The sequence below is a fragment of the Molothrus aeneus genome, chromosome 3 (genome assembly GCF_037042795.1).
Source record: "Molothrus aeneus isolate 106 chromosome 3, BPBGC_Maene_1.0, whole genome shotgun sequence".
Lineage (NCBI taxonomy): Eukaryota > Metazoa > Chordata > Aves > Passeriformes > Icteridae > Molothrus > Molothrus aeneus.
Window position 1 is genome coordinate 51,382,412 of NC_089648.1, and position 15,790 is coordinate 51,398,201.

A 15,790-nucleotide genomic window follows, 5' to 3' on the forward strand; every position below is an offset into this window, starting at 1 on the left:
GAACATGTAAAATTAATGACTTCCATGATGAGAAATTATGATGTATATATGCATTGCCTGTATGCATTTATGATTAATTTCTAACCCTTACAGGCCTGTTCTTGCAGACATTACCCTATTCAGCTGAAAGTGCCAGCTACCACTAGCTAAACACACCTGGAAAAAGAATATTTTTTCTCTAAAACTGTCAGATTTTACTGTGAGCTTTTGTGGAAGGTAAATTTCTTGCATTAAAGAGGGTGTACAGCTGACTTATATGCATTTGAACACTGGCTTGAGCTTTATTCCTTCTTTTGTCTCTGAAAGTCTAGTGCCTGTTTCCCCCCACCTCATTCTTCATGTAACTTGGCCAGAAACGGACTAAACCAAGTGTAGAGGTCATGGTAGCTGCTCAATATTTCACAGAAGTTCAGAGAAACAAACTGTGCAGAGGATTAATTATCTAGTGCTAGACTTTGTGAGGTTTGTTCCATTCCATCCTTTAATAACAGCGCACCTCTCATAGAAAAAGTGAATTTATTGGTCTTTCTCAGTCAATCAAGTTTAAAACCAGTGATAAGAAAAAGCAAAGCATCAGCACTCCCTGCTAGCCAGGGCTCCAGCAGAGTATGGCTCAGTCTACATCAGTCAGTTGTAGGGTCCAGCCCCACTGACATGGCATTTGCTGAGGAGTCAATTGAGGTAGAGCAATAACCATTCCCTTTTCTCCCAGAGCAACCCATTTCAGCAGTTCCCTGTATCCAGCCAGCTTCACCTAAAATAGAAACACACACTATAATTAGAACAGTGCCTTTTCAAAGTACATATAAGTGCAATATTGACAAAGTAATTATTGATCCATAGCTACCTTACTCACCAAGTATCCTAAAAATGCCACTTACTAACCAAATGAGTGATAATTATTAAAGGTAATGGGAAAACATTTGCAAGTAGATATGCAAGTAAAAAAGCTACTCTTGTTGGGTCTTGAGAAGGACCTAGGGCTGTAGAAAGTGAATAAACACCTTTTGGAAGCATTTGGAGTAGGATTTAGGTCTAAGCAGAGATCTAGCAGCCACAGTACTGAGCTTTGCATTCCCTGTTTCCAAACTGCCTGCTTCCCATGATGAAACTTGGAGTCTTGAAAGAGCATGACTGTTTCTTACAGAGGGCAGCCAGGTATCTCAGAGAAAGCTGATCTGAAGAACTAAAACCCACAAATAGGTTGATGCTGTCACACCAGCTGGTGACCTGCTGGAGTGGCTGCAGACCAGTCTCCGCTGCTGAGGAATAGTACTTTCTAGTGCACATAGAGTCTACTGCCCCCCTAAAATTCCAGAGGCATCTCCATCACTTCTGAAATTACTCTTTCTCCCCTATCACAGAGCTGTCTTGGCACCAGTCAGACTACTTTCATATGGAACTAGACCAGAAGGGGCAGTCCAGAAACACTCCTAATGCATTTCAGCAGCTAATGGACATGCAGTGCATGAGACCAGAGCAGAGCTAAACCAAAGTGAATCTCTCCTTAAATGCACAGAGTTGATACCAACTTCTGCTTCCATTGGGTTACTTGCTACTTGCCAGTGTAGGTGTGGCATCACTGTCCTCATCTTCTGACCTCCACTTGGTATAAGATCTAGGGTAACACTGATTGCTCTTCAGCCTCCCTGGGCAACAAAAACCTCTGTGTACATTCCCTTCCTGCAAGGCTTTGACTTCAAAAGTTGCACCACTGCAGCAACTCTGGTATCACTAGATGTCCTCAAAGTCATGAGGACAGCTGCTTCTAAAGAAAAGTCATGCTGAATTAGGAGTCTACACAGGAAATAGGAGGGGTGGCACAGTTTTTTCCCCTGCTCCTTGGCCTCTTTGTGATTCTTAGTTTGCAAGCTAAAGCATATCCCAGCGACATCTCAGTCTAAGAAACATCCCACTGAGAGGACTATGACAAGGAGGTCCCAGAAAGAAAACAAACATTTTGCTGGGTCTCTTCCAAAGTACTCTGTCCTAAGAGCTATGCATTCCCAAAGATGCCAGAAACTTCAATAAACAAGATGGAACATGACACATCCTAGAGGGATGGGAGAGGAGTGTGTGTGCACTCTCTTTTACCTGTGTTTCTCCAGGCTTAGCCTGTGGCTCACCAAGTTCCAGAATCCCAGAGACTGGCCAGTTAAGGAAGATAGCATTGACTTTCCCGTCTTTAGGGGTGAAAGTGTACCTGGTTGGAAATGGGGACCAAAAAAGGCATGTCAGCTTTTCCCTGGAAATCTTTAGAAGTGATACATAAGAGTGCTTTCAAGACTGGAGAAATGGATTAGAAAGGTCAGGATTTATTACATTTTCACACACATAACCACCTGGCCCTTTAATAACGTGCTGTTCCTTGAAAATTTGTTTCAACAAACTAGAGGTAATGAAAACTATTAAAGAACTGAATTCAGAGGTGAACATCTGTTGTAACTTTAGTGCACTGTATCAACTCAGCCATATAGGAAGGAGATGCTTGCAGGATGGGGAATCATTAACAGATAACTGTAGGTTATATTCAGAAAGACATGGTAACTCCCATCTATACACTAACATGCAGACTAAAAGAATTTAAAAATAGTATGGGCAACAGAGTTTCCACTTTACATAACTAGTTTTTAAAAATACTATTTTCATCACTATGCCATTGGAAATCTTGTGGCATATCCCTGAAACATTCCTCTCTCCTTCCTATTTAGTTACAGTTTTTTATTGCTCTTGAAAGGGATTTTACTTAACAGTCAACAGTTAGCATCTCCAGGCTAAAGCCAGATGGCCAAATCTTGCTGGGAATGGGAAAACATCCACTGAGACAAGAGGGCCAAGACCAAAACCCTGATGGATCATGAAGATGTTAGAGAACCTACAAGTAACAAGGGCAGAGGGGAGGCCAGAGACTGACTGTATTTATTAATTGCTGTTATCTTCCCACTTTCTAAACACCAAGTGACACTGAGTATTCCTTTGTTCAGATAAGCACTTCATAGCAATCTTGTATTTCCAGATTTTTTTCATTTCTGTTGCCCACTAGAAGCAAACAGAATTACCTAATAGATTAGCCTACACCAAGAAGCAAAAGATGACCATAGAAATGCTTGCAGCTTTCCTTTCAGCCTCAGCATCATCCCAAAACTAGTCTCTACCTACAGCTTTATACACATTTTAGATGCAGTTGCTTACACTAACCAAAGGCATTAATTCCTTCACCACATACATACTAAGATGGTGATTTCTGTAGCATCAAGTCCTTAGGGATTTCAAAGCTTCACATATCATTGGTGCTGCTTTCCAGAGCCTGCATTTTGGCTCAGCAGACTTACCAGACTCCAGGTGTGACAGTGTCGTTCTGTGCTCTCCATGGTTTTGTTCCATAGATGGCCTCTCCATTGACCTCCAGCCAAGAGCCCACCTGCCTCAGGCGCTCCTCAAACACAACAGCGATGCGACCGTCGTGGGTGGGCCCAATATTCATCAGGAGGTTTCCTCCACAAGACACTGTTTCTACAAGTTGCTGAAGTGTTTTTAAACACACAAAGCACATGGTTATGAGTAATGAAATCACATATTTGCAGTACTTTCTAAAGTCTGCTGTACTGCTTCAGAATGATAAACCACATGAATTATGCTACTGCTGCATGCTGAGACTTTGGGGTTCATCCCAAAAGTTAATATAAAATTTTATCTCTCATAAAACAAAGCTCTACTGTCAATTTTTACATCCACAACCAATCCCAAATACCTTCTTGCACCAATATGTCTGCCTGAATCTACATTAGAATCAGATCCTGCAACTCTTTATCATCTCAACTTCTGCAAGAACGTATTGAGGGTTTTACCAATAGGACAGATGACTTCTCTGCACCAGAGTAGAATAAGGTGAATAGTTGCTACTTCATCTTTATTGAATCTTAGAAAAGCAACTTCCTCCTTCCTCCTGTTTGATGCTTTCCTATTTTATAGAAACACCTGTAAAACACAAGGAAGCCTCCTACAAAGCCTACAAAATTTGTGTTCACATCCACACTGCCCTCCAGAGATCATGGACTGAGATGCATAAGTCTGAGAAACAGACGGCTGCAGACATGCTGCTGAATTAATTCAAACCTTCTGCCTCTGAAAAGAGGTTACTTCAATTTCAAATTGTCTTTTGTGAGGACCACACTAGAAACAGCAACAATATTATGCAACAGTAACAATCTTTCCCTTACTAGCTGAATTTTGCAACTGAATGCATTATTCTGGAAGACTGATTAGTCTTCCTTTCATTCAGGTTTCCTAAGCTTCAGATCTTTTTTAATACCTCAACCTAGTAAGAGAATCAATGTTCTAACAACACCAGCTGTCTGCTTCTGGTAGTGTTTATCTGTATGTCTGTAAGGAAATTTTCTCGCTACGAAGTAAAACTACTGCTGAGTCATAAACTGTTTCTATCATGTTGCAGTGTGATGTACTAGCCTGTTTCAGTCATCCTGGTTCTTTCCCCAGGTGTGCAAATACCCTCTCCCTTCCCCTCCCCTTGCCTCCTGCTGAGAGCTGTCCATCAATCTTGGTATTCCAGAAACGGCATCGTGTGATTGGCAAAGTTCAAAAGATGCCTCTCAGCCCTGGGGACATTGGGCATCCAGGTGTCATTTGTCCCCTGAGACTTCCCCCCCTTACCTGGTTGGTGGGATCCCTACCCCTTCCCTCCCCCTCTCCCTGGGGTTAAAAGACACTGCAACCATGCAGTTCTGGTTCTTCGTTCTGTTGGAGCTGTTGCTGCATTCAGAGGCCTGTGTGCCAGGAATAAAGCTCTGGATCGAAACCCTCCAGCAGAACCTGACTCCTTTTTCCTTCACCTCACCTAAAGCCTTTCCGCCAGAGGTAAACCTGAATTCCTGCTTGCCTGGACTGGTCCCAAGCGCCAGCTGCAGCATCCAGCCAGCCAAAGGTGTCTCTGAGGTGAAACCACCTCAGCTGCTGCCTCTGGTCCAGCAGCAAGGGCCAGACGAGCCCAGGCACGTTCCATCCGGCAATATTGGGATCTTATTCCAATACTATCTGTAGAAAGGGGAAAAGATGTAGCCTTCCAGTAGGAGTTCCTAAACAGGAGCTGTGAAACTGAAACTGTTTGCTTCCCATCAGCTTGCCTATGCAGTTACCAGAGAAACTTAGTCGAAAAGGTAATGATGAGACTGTCCAGAGCAGTCCTTGGCCAGTTACTCACAGGGAAAACAGCTTCTAAGAAACTGACTGAATTTCTACTAGAAATTCATTCTATAGAAACAACTAAGAGAAAGGTTAAGAATTACATGGGTTTTCCATCCTGCCAGCGTTAAGGCTGGAAATTAACAAAATTATTTATTATTTCATGGATTCACTATTGAATTAAAATAATCTTATTCATAAAAATAGATACATAATTGATATGTTAAACAGCACAATGTAACAATCAGGAGAGAGAACGGGGAGTGGCAGCAGCTGCTGTGGCCCTGTACCTTGACCAAGTCCTCGATGGGGAGGTAGTCCCGGAGCCGCGCGTCCCGGCGGTAGCCCCAGGAGCCGCGGTCGATGGTCATGCAGTTCTCCCACTTGTGGGGCAGGAGGCGCCCGGGGTTGTAGCGGTCGCTGCACGTGTAGAAGCCACCGTGGGCACAGATGCTGCCCGCTCCCCAGCGGTCATTGGTCACCACTGTGTCCCGGACCGGGCTGGGAACAGAGGAGTTTTATTATTTTTATTCTATGAAACGCGGTCACAGCCAGTGTAATCCCTTCCCACACACATCCCTCCCAGGAACTAACATTTTGGATGACTTCTGTACTATCAATTTTTTACAATAAGATTAAGTGCAATGTCAGGAATTCTCATGCTTTGCTAATAAAAGGTCCAGATCAGAATTTCTTAGGGAAATAAGTTCCAGACTTTAACAGGACCTCTGCCAGAAATCACTCTGCACTTCATATCCACTGCCAGATGTTCAGCCTGTGATGACAACAATGTACCCATATTCTCAAATTGTCCTGCTATCCTGTGTTTCTGTGCAACAGCAAATACTTAGGGAAGACTGTGATTAAGCAGAATAGCCAATACCATCTTAAATGATTAATTTGCAAATGTGTTTAAAAAATACAAAACAGTCTTTTTCTAAAGCCAGCTTTGATAGTTCTAGGAAAGATCTGGATTCTGTATCTCAGGAGAGTTAATATTTTGTAAAGTTCTCTTAAGCAGAAGTAGCAGGTTCCAAAAAACAAATAGAAAATGAAACAAACTAGACACAGCAGAATTTCAGATAAGGAGCTAAACCAGCATTGACATGTACCTGTCATTATACAGCCAAGCCAAGAAACTGGTGCTGTTCCAGTAAGTATCTGGAGCATTTCCATCCCCATCAGACCAAATTATTTCTGGCTGGTACTTGGTCACAATTTCATAGAGTTCTGGTAATGATTTGCTGGTGGGAAACTTGCTTGTGTTAAAGGCATTGGTGGCATCCTCAAGGAAGAGAGGATTGAACCATTCAAACAGGGAATGGTACAACCCAAAATGCAAGTCAGTCCTGTTTCTAACAGATGTTGCTAGTTCAGCAACAAGATCTCGCTTTGGTCCCACATCAACAGCATTCCAGTTCCAAGAATATTTGGACCCCCACAAAGTAAAGCCTAAAAAGAGAAAAATCAGAGGATAAGAAAGAAAAGAAGAAGCGAGGACAATACAGTTCTTTCCAGAAAGTGGTTGGAAGTGTTGCAAAAAAAAAAAAAATTATATCTGTAATAATATTGTTGCCATGGTATAAGGTGTGCCTATAACCTGTTTATGCACAATGGTAGTAGCTTTAATATCAGAACACCATGTATTTTTATATGTATGCATATACATTTATATTTTCCAGTTCTGTACTGCTTAGGACAATTATTCCTTTTCTTTAATTATTCAGCTTATTCATATGTGCCAGTTAAATGAACTAGATGACTTTTAAGGCCCCTTCCAACACAATGCGTTTTCTAACTCTACAACTCTGAAATCAACCAAAAATACAGCAGCTTTTGAGGCATCTACATCAAATGTGAACTGTAAATACACAATCCACAAGTGGAAGATAGAATTGTTTCTCAGCTGCAGAAAGCCCAAGCTATCATTTGCATTCAAAGACTGTTCTCTTTTCTGTTTCCATCTAATGCAAATTTTCACTTTTTGTTTGCCTTGATATTTATAACAGCTCAATCAACTACTCTGTACATGTATGAGGAGAAAGCAAAAACTCCTGAAACAGCTGTTAAAAGATCAAGATTAAATATCAGAAGGGATTTGACCTTTCAGACATCCATCAGTCCAGCACGACCACTTACAAATACTACTGCACTGCAGACTCACACCACTGCCAGAGGAGCTCCACTCTCACCTTCTAACCTCTTTATACTCACTGTCTAATCAATCTTGTGCTATTTCTGTGAACTGGATACATGCAATTGTATGGACTAAACAACCTAAAAATTCATGCACAAGGCTATTTGACAGACTAAATGAATCCTGGTTTTTTTGAAGTCACTGGGAATTTCACCACAAGTGAAATTCAAGATCAAGAATTATGTGTGTCAGAGCTGAGATTAAAATTGACGCTTCACAAGTTGCCAGCCTTAAACCCACATCTCACAAAGACCAACAACATTCATTAGATGTATTGTAGAATATCTTAATATTTTATACTTTCTTTGCTAGTGTAGTTCCTTCCAGAAGCTTTCTTTTTCTTTACTTTTCTCTGCAAAGTACCTTACAATTACAGTGGTAAAAAAAAATGTGCCTGTAAAGCTACAGATCTGGTTCAAGGTCTTGGCTTCTGTCACTACATCAGGAAGAGTTATACCTTTCTAAATCTGAAGTTGACTCCTGGAACACGTTCCTAAATTCCTTGGAGAAACCAAGGGAGTTTGCTAACTGGCTGCTCACAGCAGGTCTCCAAATGTTAAACAGTGCAGAATTCACTTTTATGGTTCCTTCAGCACTAAATTGCACAGAAATAAAAAATAAACTGTGGCCACTGCAGGAGGCTCAGCTGCCACCACCACTTCAGGCTGTCTTACCTACAGCAAGAGAACAGTGGCACAATCTATTGCTCCTCCTATGCAAACTCCATGGCCACAGCTTTTGTGTAAAGGTCAGGAAAACACCTGCACACCTCTTGGGTGTTTTTTGTTTCCTCTTTGGCTGTGGTGGGGCAGGTAAGCCTGGCTGGCTTTCTCTATGTCTCTTAGAAGGTAAAAAAGTCACGCGTTTTTTACATCTGTGACAGAAATGCGGCACTTACTAACATTCACAAAGCTTCCACTTACCCTCATGATGTTTTGAAGTTAAGACAACATATTTTGCACCTGAAGCCTTCAGAATATCTGCCCACTGGTTGGGATCAAAGAATTCTGCTGTAAACAGAGGACCAAAATCTTCATAGCTGAAGCCAGGTGGGTAATTTGCATCCATAAATTTCACATAGGGCTCTCTCTTTTCCTTCTGCCAGTACCACCTACAAAATACAGAACAAAGCGTTGTCTGCTGATGTATTTTTGACAAAGAAAAGAGAATTTAAATGATCAGCTCCTATTCAACACTGAGAGGTAGAGGCATTGGAGGTACACGACACTGGCAATAAGACAAAATTGCTCCAGAAGAGTATTGATTAGCAAAGATTTCATTTTTTCTATCTTATTTGTCCATGTTCTACATCTTTGTACTCCACTTTGGAAAGGTCTCAGGATTTCATTTGAAGCAATGAAAAAAGCAGCTACACTTTGAGAATGGAAAAATTACAGTGTTGATCAACACCCAAATCTCAAAACTGTACTAGAGACCACAGACAGTCTGTGTAAGCAGCTCAGGTGGCAAGAGAAATGCATTTTTCCTGGACTTGCATGTCTCACCTCCTCAAGTCTCACACCTCAGCCATCAGGCATCTCTGCTCTGCCCCCAGCATTGCAATCCCTGCCACCCACAAATATAGGGATCCTCACCTTTACCTCTCTGACAGTCCCAAGCCCTCTACACAGCTGCAGCTGAGTGACCCAGTGTCCACAGCCCCAGGGCCAGAGAGAGCTGTGACCAGGTCACTGCAGACTCTGCACACCTGAGGCCTGCAAGCAAAGCCACCCTGCCAGAAGAAGACACATCCTCCATCCAAAACCTGCCCCTGCAAGGACACCACACACTTACAAATGCACCTCTGTCACCTTTCTATGAATGAAACCAAGCAGCACAAATCCTCTTGTCAAATTTAGACTTATATGAAAATAGATTGTAAAGTGAAGGAATAAAACAGGCCAGAATTTGAATGTATGAAATTAATTTCTCTCTCCTGTCCTGAGCTGGACTCTGACCTCAGTTCTCTGAGATCACAGTGTGAGTATTGTTGTAACCTTCCCAAAACCACTTCAGCATAAACCAACACAATCTCTGGCAGCCAATAGGGGAAAAAAACTTAGAAGAAAGAGGCTGAGACAGCTTTCCTCATTGAAAGAGCCAGGGGCAGAGGAAATAACAACAATAAAGCAAACCAAATTTTTAAAAATAAAAACAAAAAACCCTCTGATTTCAAAGTATGTAATTTCTTAAATTAAAAAGTAACAACCTTGCTTCTCTCCCATAGTCACATGGTTTGCTAACATGAACACTTCCATGCTGACAGGATTAGATTCTAGAAACATCTTTACCAAGGCTGTGGAGCACTAAGGGAAGGCACACAGGATGGGTGATAACACTTTGTGACCTTCCATTTGACACTGCTAATGCAGGACCTCAGTCATCTGACTGCACAAGCTGTCAGAAGGCCCTGAAGCAGCTCTAGACCCACACCTGCCATGGGATAGGAGAATACAGGAATATAAAAAACAATTCGAGTTTTGGGGTCAAAAACCAAATGCTCCATCCTGAGCCTGTACACCACTATCAGAGTACAGCACTGTGAGTGAGGCTTGAACCCAAACCTAGTTCTGTCCCAGCTCTCTAAAAGTAATTTATAAGTAAATGTAGTCTGCATTAAAAACCTGCTGAAACACTTGACCCTAATTCTGAAAAGAACAGGTGTCAGAAAACATTGGTTTGATTAGATACATGTTGGCTTGTTTTGCAAATATAGCAATTAAGGTTCGCCATAGCTCTGCCATAAAGCTACCCTTATCTTCATATTGTAAATAATAATGTGTCTCACTTGCAGTCTCACAGGAAGTACCTGGTAGAGCATGCTAAGGTGACAGCAAAAACATGCTTAGGGGCTTGAACCAGTGAACACTCACAGTACAAAGATTTCATTGAGCCTCTGAACTAAAATCATCTGAAGAATCAGAGTTTTAGGTTGTCTTAGGTGCAAAGCACTCTTAAATAATAGTAATAACGGTAAAAAAAAAAAAAAAAAAAAGAGAAGAAAACCATCAGCAGCACAGAATGTGCACAAGAAAACAGCAAGGCTGCTTGCCAGGTAAGGGTAGCAATGGGCTCTGCGCTCCCCACAGAGCTCCAGCAGGCGCACAAGGCTGCTCCAGAGGCTGGCAGATCCCAAACGCCTGTCCCCACAAGGGAGACCCCCTTCACCCATCCCTTCATGGTGCTCCTGGAGAGGGCCCTTTCGGCTGCTCCACCAACCACCTCTCACCAGCACTGTTGTGCTGCAAGGCCCTTCTCTCAGCTCTACCAGCTCTCTGCTTGATTTAGTCACCTCAGCCTGGGTATTCGGGACTTCTGGGGCTGGGCAGACAGGTGCTCAGACACACCAGAAGCACCTCAAACTCCACCTCCTCTGCAAACTGCGCCATGGAGTCCGTGACTCGGGTGGACAAAGAGCTCTTCCCACACACCTGAGCTCCACGGTCAGCCTGCAGAGGGGCTCCAACCCAAACCTCCGCTGTCCGGAGGGACACCACACCATCCCCGCCTGCCCCGAGCGCTGCTCCGCAAGCAGAGCCCTGGGCCCGCCGGCACGGCCCGTCCGCCGCGGCGGTTCCGGTGCGACCGGAGCGCTCTGGCCGCAGCTCACCAGAACCACTCGCTGCCGAAGCTGGGTACCGAGAACACGCCCCAGTGGATGAAGACGCCGAACTTCGCCTCGTCAAACCAGGCGGGCAGCGGCCGGGCGTCCAGCGAGCCCCAGGTGGGCTCATAGCGGGGCCGGGCCTGCGGCAGCCCGGGCAGCCCCAGCAGCAGCAGCAGCATCAGCAGCGCCAGCGCGGCGCGCCCGCCCGGGCCCGACATGGCGGCGGCGGCGGCGGCGGCGGCGGGGCCGGAGTTCGCGGCGCTGCTCGGCCAGGCCGGGCCGGGCTGGGGTGGGCTGGGCTGGGGAAGAGAAGGGGAAAGAAGCGGGAGACGGGCAGGCGGGCCCCGCGGCCCCTTCTCTCCTCCCCCGGCCCGCCTGTCACCCAGGGGCTCTTCCCCATCGGAGCCGCTCCATCTGGCTGCTCCACCACTCCAGGGGCTGCTCTGCCCCCTGGATTTTAAGGATTTTAAGAAATTGAAGTAACTGGCTGATGCCTCGGCCGACATCCCGCCTTGCTCTCCCCCGCCCCGCCGGCTCCTCCCCCCTGAGCGGCCTGACGGTGTCCGCTGGATCTGCGGCCGGAGCCGGGTCCGAGCCTTGGATCTGCGGCCGCTCCGCTCCGGAGGTGGCCTCGGCACCTGCTGGGTTTGCCCTTCCCTCCTGCTTCCTACCGCAGGCTCAGCTTCCCCCGTCCTCCCAAGAAGGACAGGGTGTAACATCGCTCTGCAGCTCCGTCCAGCCGACTTGTACGTGGAGGCTTCCAGGGCAGAGAGGTGGCCCAAAGCCTGTCAAGGAAACATTTCTTTCTTCCATCATTAGCATGGCCTGTGCGGAAGCTGCCTCAGTTCAGTAGACGACACTTGCCGTTTGTGCTGCGGATCACGGGTGGCAGGCACATACTTTAAAAGATACATCTTCCATCAATTTGTTTCCCACCCTGGTGCTTCTCCGGTCTTTCCTGATGCCCGAATTTTGTGTTTTTACTTCAGCCCCCAGCTGTCATGGGACAGATTTTGTGAAATAATTCAGTTTAATCAGCAAATACTAACTTTTCATAATCAGCACCACAAATAGAAATTTCTTTGGCAATCTCATCAGAACAGTCAAAAATGAATGAAATTAATTCAGGCAACTGAATTAATCTCTCTCCAGCTGGGAAGGACATATACTTTACTGCTGTGCTATGGAAGTAGAGCTTCAGTTTCCAGAGCCATTAACCACAACTGTTACATCTAATTAAAAAAATATTTAAAGGGCTGTGGAAACAAGATGTACATGATTTTGTAATTTTTTCATTTCTATACCTCGAATAATATAATAAGTTACAGGCAGATAAAAAACATTGTGATTTCCAGCACATTATTCTTTCTGACTGTTCACATTACTCTGATTTACTAAAGCACTTTGATATTACAACAGGAGCCTCTTCATATCTCATTGACATTCACCATTGACCTACTTTATGTCTTCTTTTTGCTTCACCCCTTTAGGTGTCGCTTTGCTTCTCAAATGGAATCTTTAGATGCCTTTGACCTCTTGTATGGTATCCTTTCTAGTTTATCTCTCGATTTCTTCATGTTCTCCTTTTTGATTGCACCAAAGGATTGCAGACACTGAGCAGCTCCTTAATGTGGGAATTTTGAAGCATACATTCTGTACAGCATGACAAAGTTACAATTGCTCTGTAGCACAAAATGTTTGGAAGAAAAAATGATGTTAAAAAAAGTCAGAGTCTGACCCAAAGCTCGCTGACCTGCCATAAACTTTGGTGAGGTTTGGAGCAGGGACTGTGTATTTCAATATTGAACCCGAACACACCTCTTAAAGAAAAAAAGGAATGGAAAAGGAAAGTGGCAAACATTTCAGTAAACAGCAGTGATGAGTACACTTCTGATTAAGGCATAAACAGGTCCAGAAAATGTCACCAGCCCACACACGCCCAGGTACAGAAATCCCTGTTGGGTAAAAAGGTCTTTGGTGTACAATCACATTTGTAATGATGCAAGCTGCAAAGGGTAAATAATAAAAATAGCACATTGTCAGATTTTGTAAATAACACGGGGCTGGCGTGCACAGCTGCAAAAAGCTCTCTAGGCATGGGTACAATGTTCGTTCCTGTGTGACCATGGGACCTCTGGACCCGTGAGAGGAGCTGTAAGCGTGGAGCTCACTGCCGTGCCCTGCGAGAAGCCCGTGCCTCTCCCTCTCCCAGCACAGTCCCGCTGGGAGAGCTCTGTGGCTGAGGAAGGAGCAGGCTGGCCTGTCAGCAGAGGGAAGAAGGAGAGGAAATAATGAAGGCAATCCCCTGGGGGAAGCTGAGCAGAAAAGACCTTTTGACCTGACTAATGGCTGACATACGAGACTTCTGTGCCGGATCAATTGCTTCCACAAATGCGGAGGGTGACGGCTGGAAGATCACAAAACCCCTGCGCCTGGGGAGCTGCACGGGCTCGGCATTGAGATGAAGGCACTCGCTTGCCTGGGTGGAAGCAGAAACCAGAAACTGAATTTCACGTGGACAAATTTCACACTTGATAGGTTTTGATTCAGACCTGGAGAGTCGTAGTTGTTAAAATGCAGCCTGAATGCAACTTTCACATTGGATAACTAGATAATGCAACTCTGGATGAATTAAAAATATAGGGTGAAGTCTTTTCTGTGTTTGTCATTGTGGCTGCACAGCAGCGAAGATTTTATTCAAGGTAGAATGTAATATGACTTGCCTGTAAGAAGCAGAGTGAGCATAAAATATCCTTTTAAAGGTGCATCTTATTGTAAAAGGGTTTCTGTAAAACACCAGGAAACGAAACCATGAAGCTTGATTTTGCTTCTGCCTAGGTCTGTGTGGCTGATCTGAAAGGCAGTACCTTCCTGCCGAAGTTAGTTAAGTCTCTGACATGCAACCCAATCCTTAAGAAAGATGGGGAGGGAGGTGATGAGTTGGGGAGGATATTTGACTCGTCTCTCTCGCGGCTCTTTTGCAGGGATGCGGTGCCTTGTGCAACTTTCCGGCTTTGCGGGGGAGAGGGCACCCTGTTACACAAAACAGAAGTGGTGGTGTGGGTTACTCGGCTCTTTTTAACTGATTCTCTTTTCCCTTTTTTCCGGTTTTTTTCCCCCGAGAGATGGCAATGGCGGGAGCATGAAGACACCCTGGGGGATGGGTGCATCCGCGCACCCAACCCCCCACTTTGCTTTGCCCCTGTGCAAACACAAAATTTATGCTCCCAGAGACCCAAAATCGCCGCCGGCGTCCCGGTGGGGCGGTCGGAGGAGAGGGGCGGCTCTTCCTCTGCAAACTTTCCCTGTCCCCTCCCTCGCCGCCTCTCTCCGTCCTCTTCTCTCCTCCCTGCCCTTCTCGGCTGCCCGTCGACGATGGCAGAGAGGCCAGGGAGCAGCGGGACAGCCCCGCTGCCCGTCTGGTCCTTGCCCGGTCCCCGCGGCCGCTCCCAAAGCGACATCTCCTCCTTCTCCTCCTCCCGGAGGACCTGCCTGCTGCGGTCCAACGTGGGCGGCTCAGGTAAGGGGAAGGGAGGGAAGGGTCCTTGTGTCCGAGACCTCGGAGCCGAGCGGAATTTGGGAATTTGGGGAAAGACGTCCTCGCCGATACCCTGTCCTACTCTCCCAGACGTAGGACCTGTCTTTTCTCGGTGGCCGGTGGTGTGGATTTCTGGGGTACGCGGTGCTTCATCTTCTCCTTTGTAAGATGTTTGGAGAGTTCCAGGTTTTTATACCCATGTTCATACAAATGAATGAATGAATCCTAGTAGCATCGTGGCTGCACATCCGTTTGCCAAAGCATCTCTGACTGCAAGGGCAGAAAAGTCCCAGGAAAGCCTCAGGGTGTATTGCCAGGACACCAAAACCCCTCATCTTGCTGCTTCACACATTACACTTCAACTACATGTCAGAATTTTACCTCGTGCCATTGTATCTGCTTTGGGATTGTAATAGGTGAGAAAAGCCACTGTGTAAGTTAGAATCCCATTATCTTCCTTCAGGAGTCAATCCCTGCTAGTGCACACAGGATGATTGGGGGTGGAATCTGACCCTTTGGGACAGAGTAGGCTTCCTGCAGGATTTGGAGAAGATTCACTGTATAAAACGAGAGGAAGTGAGGGTCCTAGTGTACAGTGCAGAGACTTGAAAGTGGCCAGAGTGGCTGGGCTGTGCTTTACTCTGTCTGTTTCCTGAGGTAGGGCACTAAGGAAAATTAAATTCTGGTCTCTGTAGGGCTGAGCACATTTTGAAAATGTGTGCTTGCCCAGTTGCAAATCAGCCCTGCTCTGTTGACTAGAAAAAGTCTGTAGGCACACACAGCCTGGCAATGTTGGTATTTTGGATGCACTCACACACTGCTGCAGAGAGGTACCCATGAAACACCATCAGGGAAGCTCCAGAGTGCACTGAGGGACCTCCTCTCCTGCAGCACAGGGCAGTGCAGTGCCTGGTTGGGCCTGAAATGGACCACAGTGTTCTCTTATGTTTGTTCCTCAGGGAATCTTAAGATGAAGCAGAACATTTGCTTGGGGAAGATCAAGTATACAGCTATGCCTGCCTGATGAGGAGAGAGGGAATGAAAACTTGCTTAGTCACATAGGAGCAAGTAGATTCAGCTTATGGGGCCAGAGGCTGCCATTTTCTGTATAATTTTCTGTTTTGCCTTTTTCTGTGCCTGCTTAAAATTTATGGTGAAGGACTTTTGGGAGAGGGAGGAGGGAGGAGGTTCTAGTTGTTTAAAAAGGACTACTTTTAGGTGTATTTCAGCACCATCTGGGGAGTGCTGC

General features: G+C 45.4%; 1 protein-coding gene across 1 annotated transcript; it reads right to left on the bottom strand.

Annotated features, from left to right (window-relative positions):
* Positions 1-499: 499 nt before the first annotated feature.
* Positions 500-11,572, bottom strand: FUCA2 (alpha-L-fucosidase 2). The gene is made up of 7 exons (XM_066546901.1): positions 11,007-11,572; positions 8,320-8,507; positions 6,312-6,651; positions 5,490-5,700; positions 3,333-3,523; positions 2,095-2,203; positions 500-754 (listed from the first exon to the last, which is right to left on the bottom strand). The coding sequence occupies exons 1-7, from the start codon at positions 11,507-11,509 to the stop codon at positions 614-616; spliced, it is 1,683 nt and encodes a 560-aa protein (XP_066402998.1). The 5' UTR covers positions 11,510-11,572; the 3' UTR covers positions 500-613.
* Between the last annotated feature and the right edge of the window lie 4,218 nt (positions 11,573-15,790).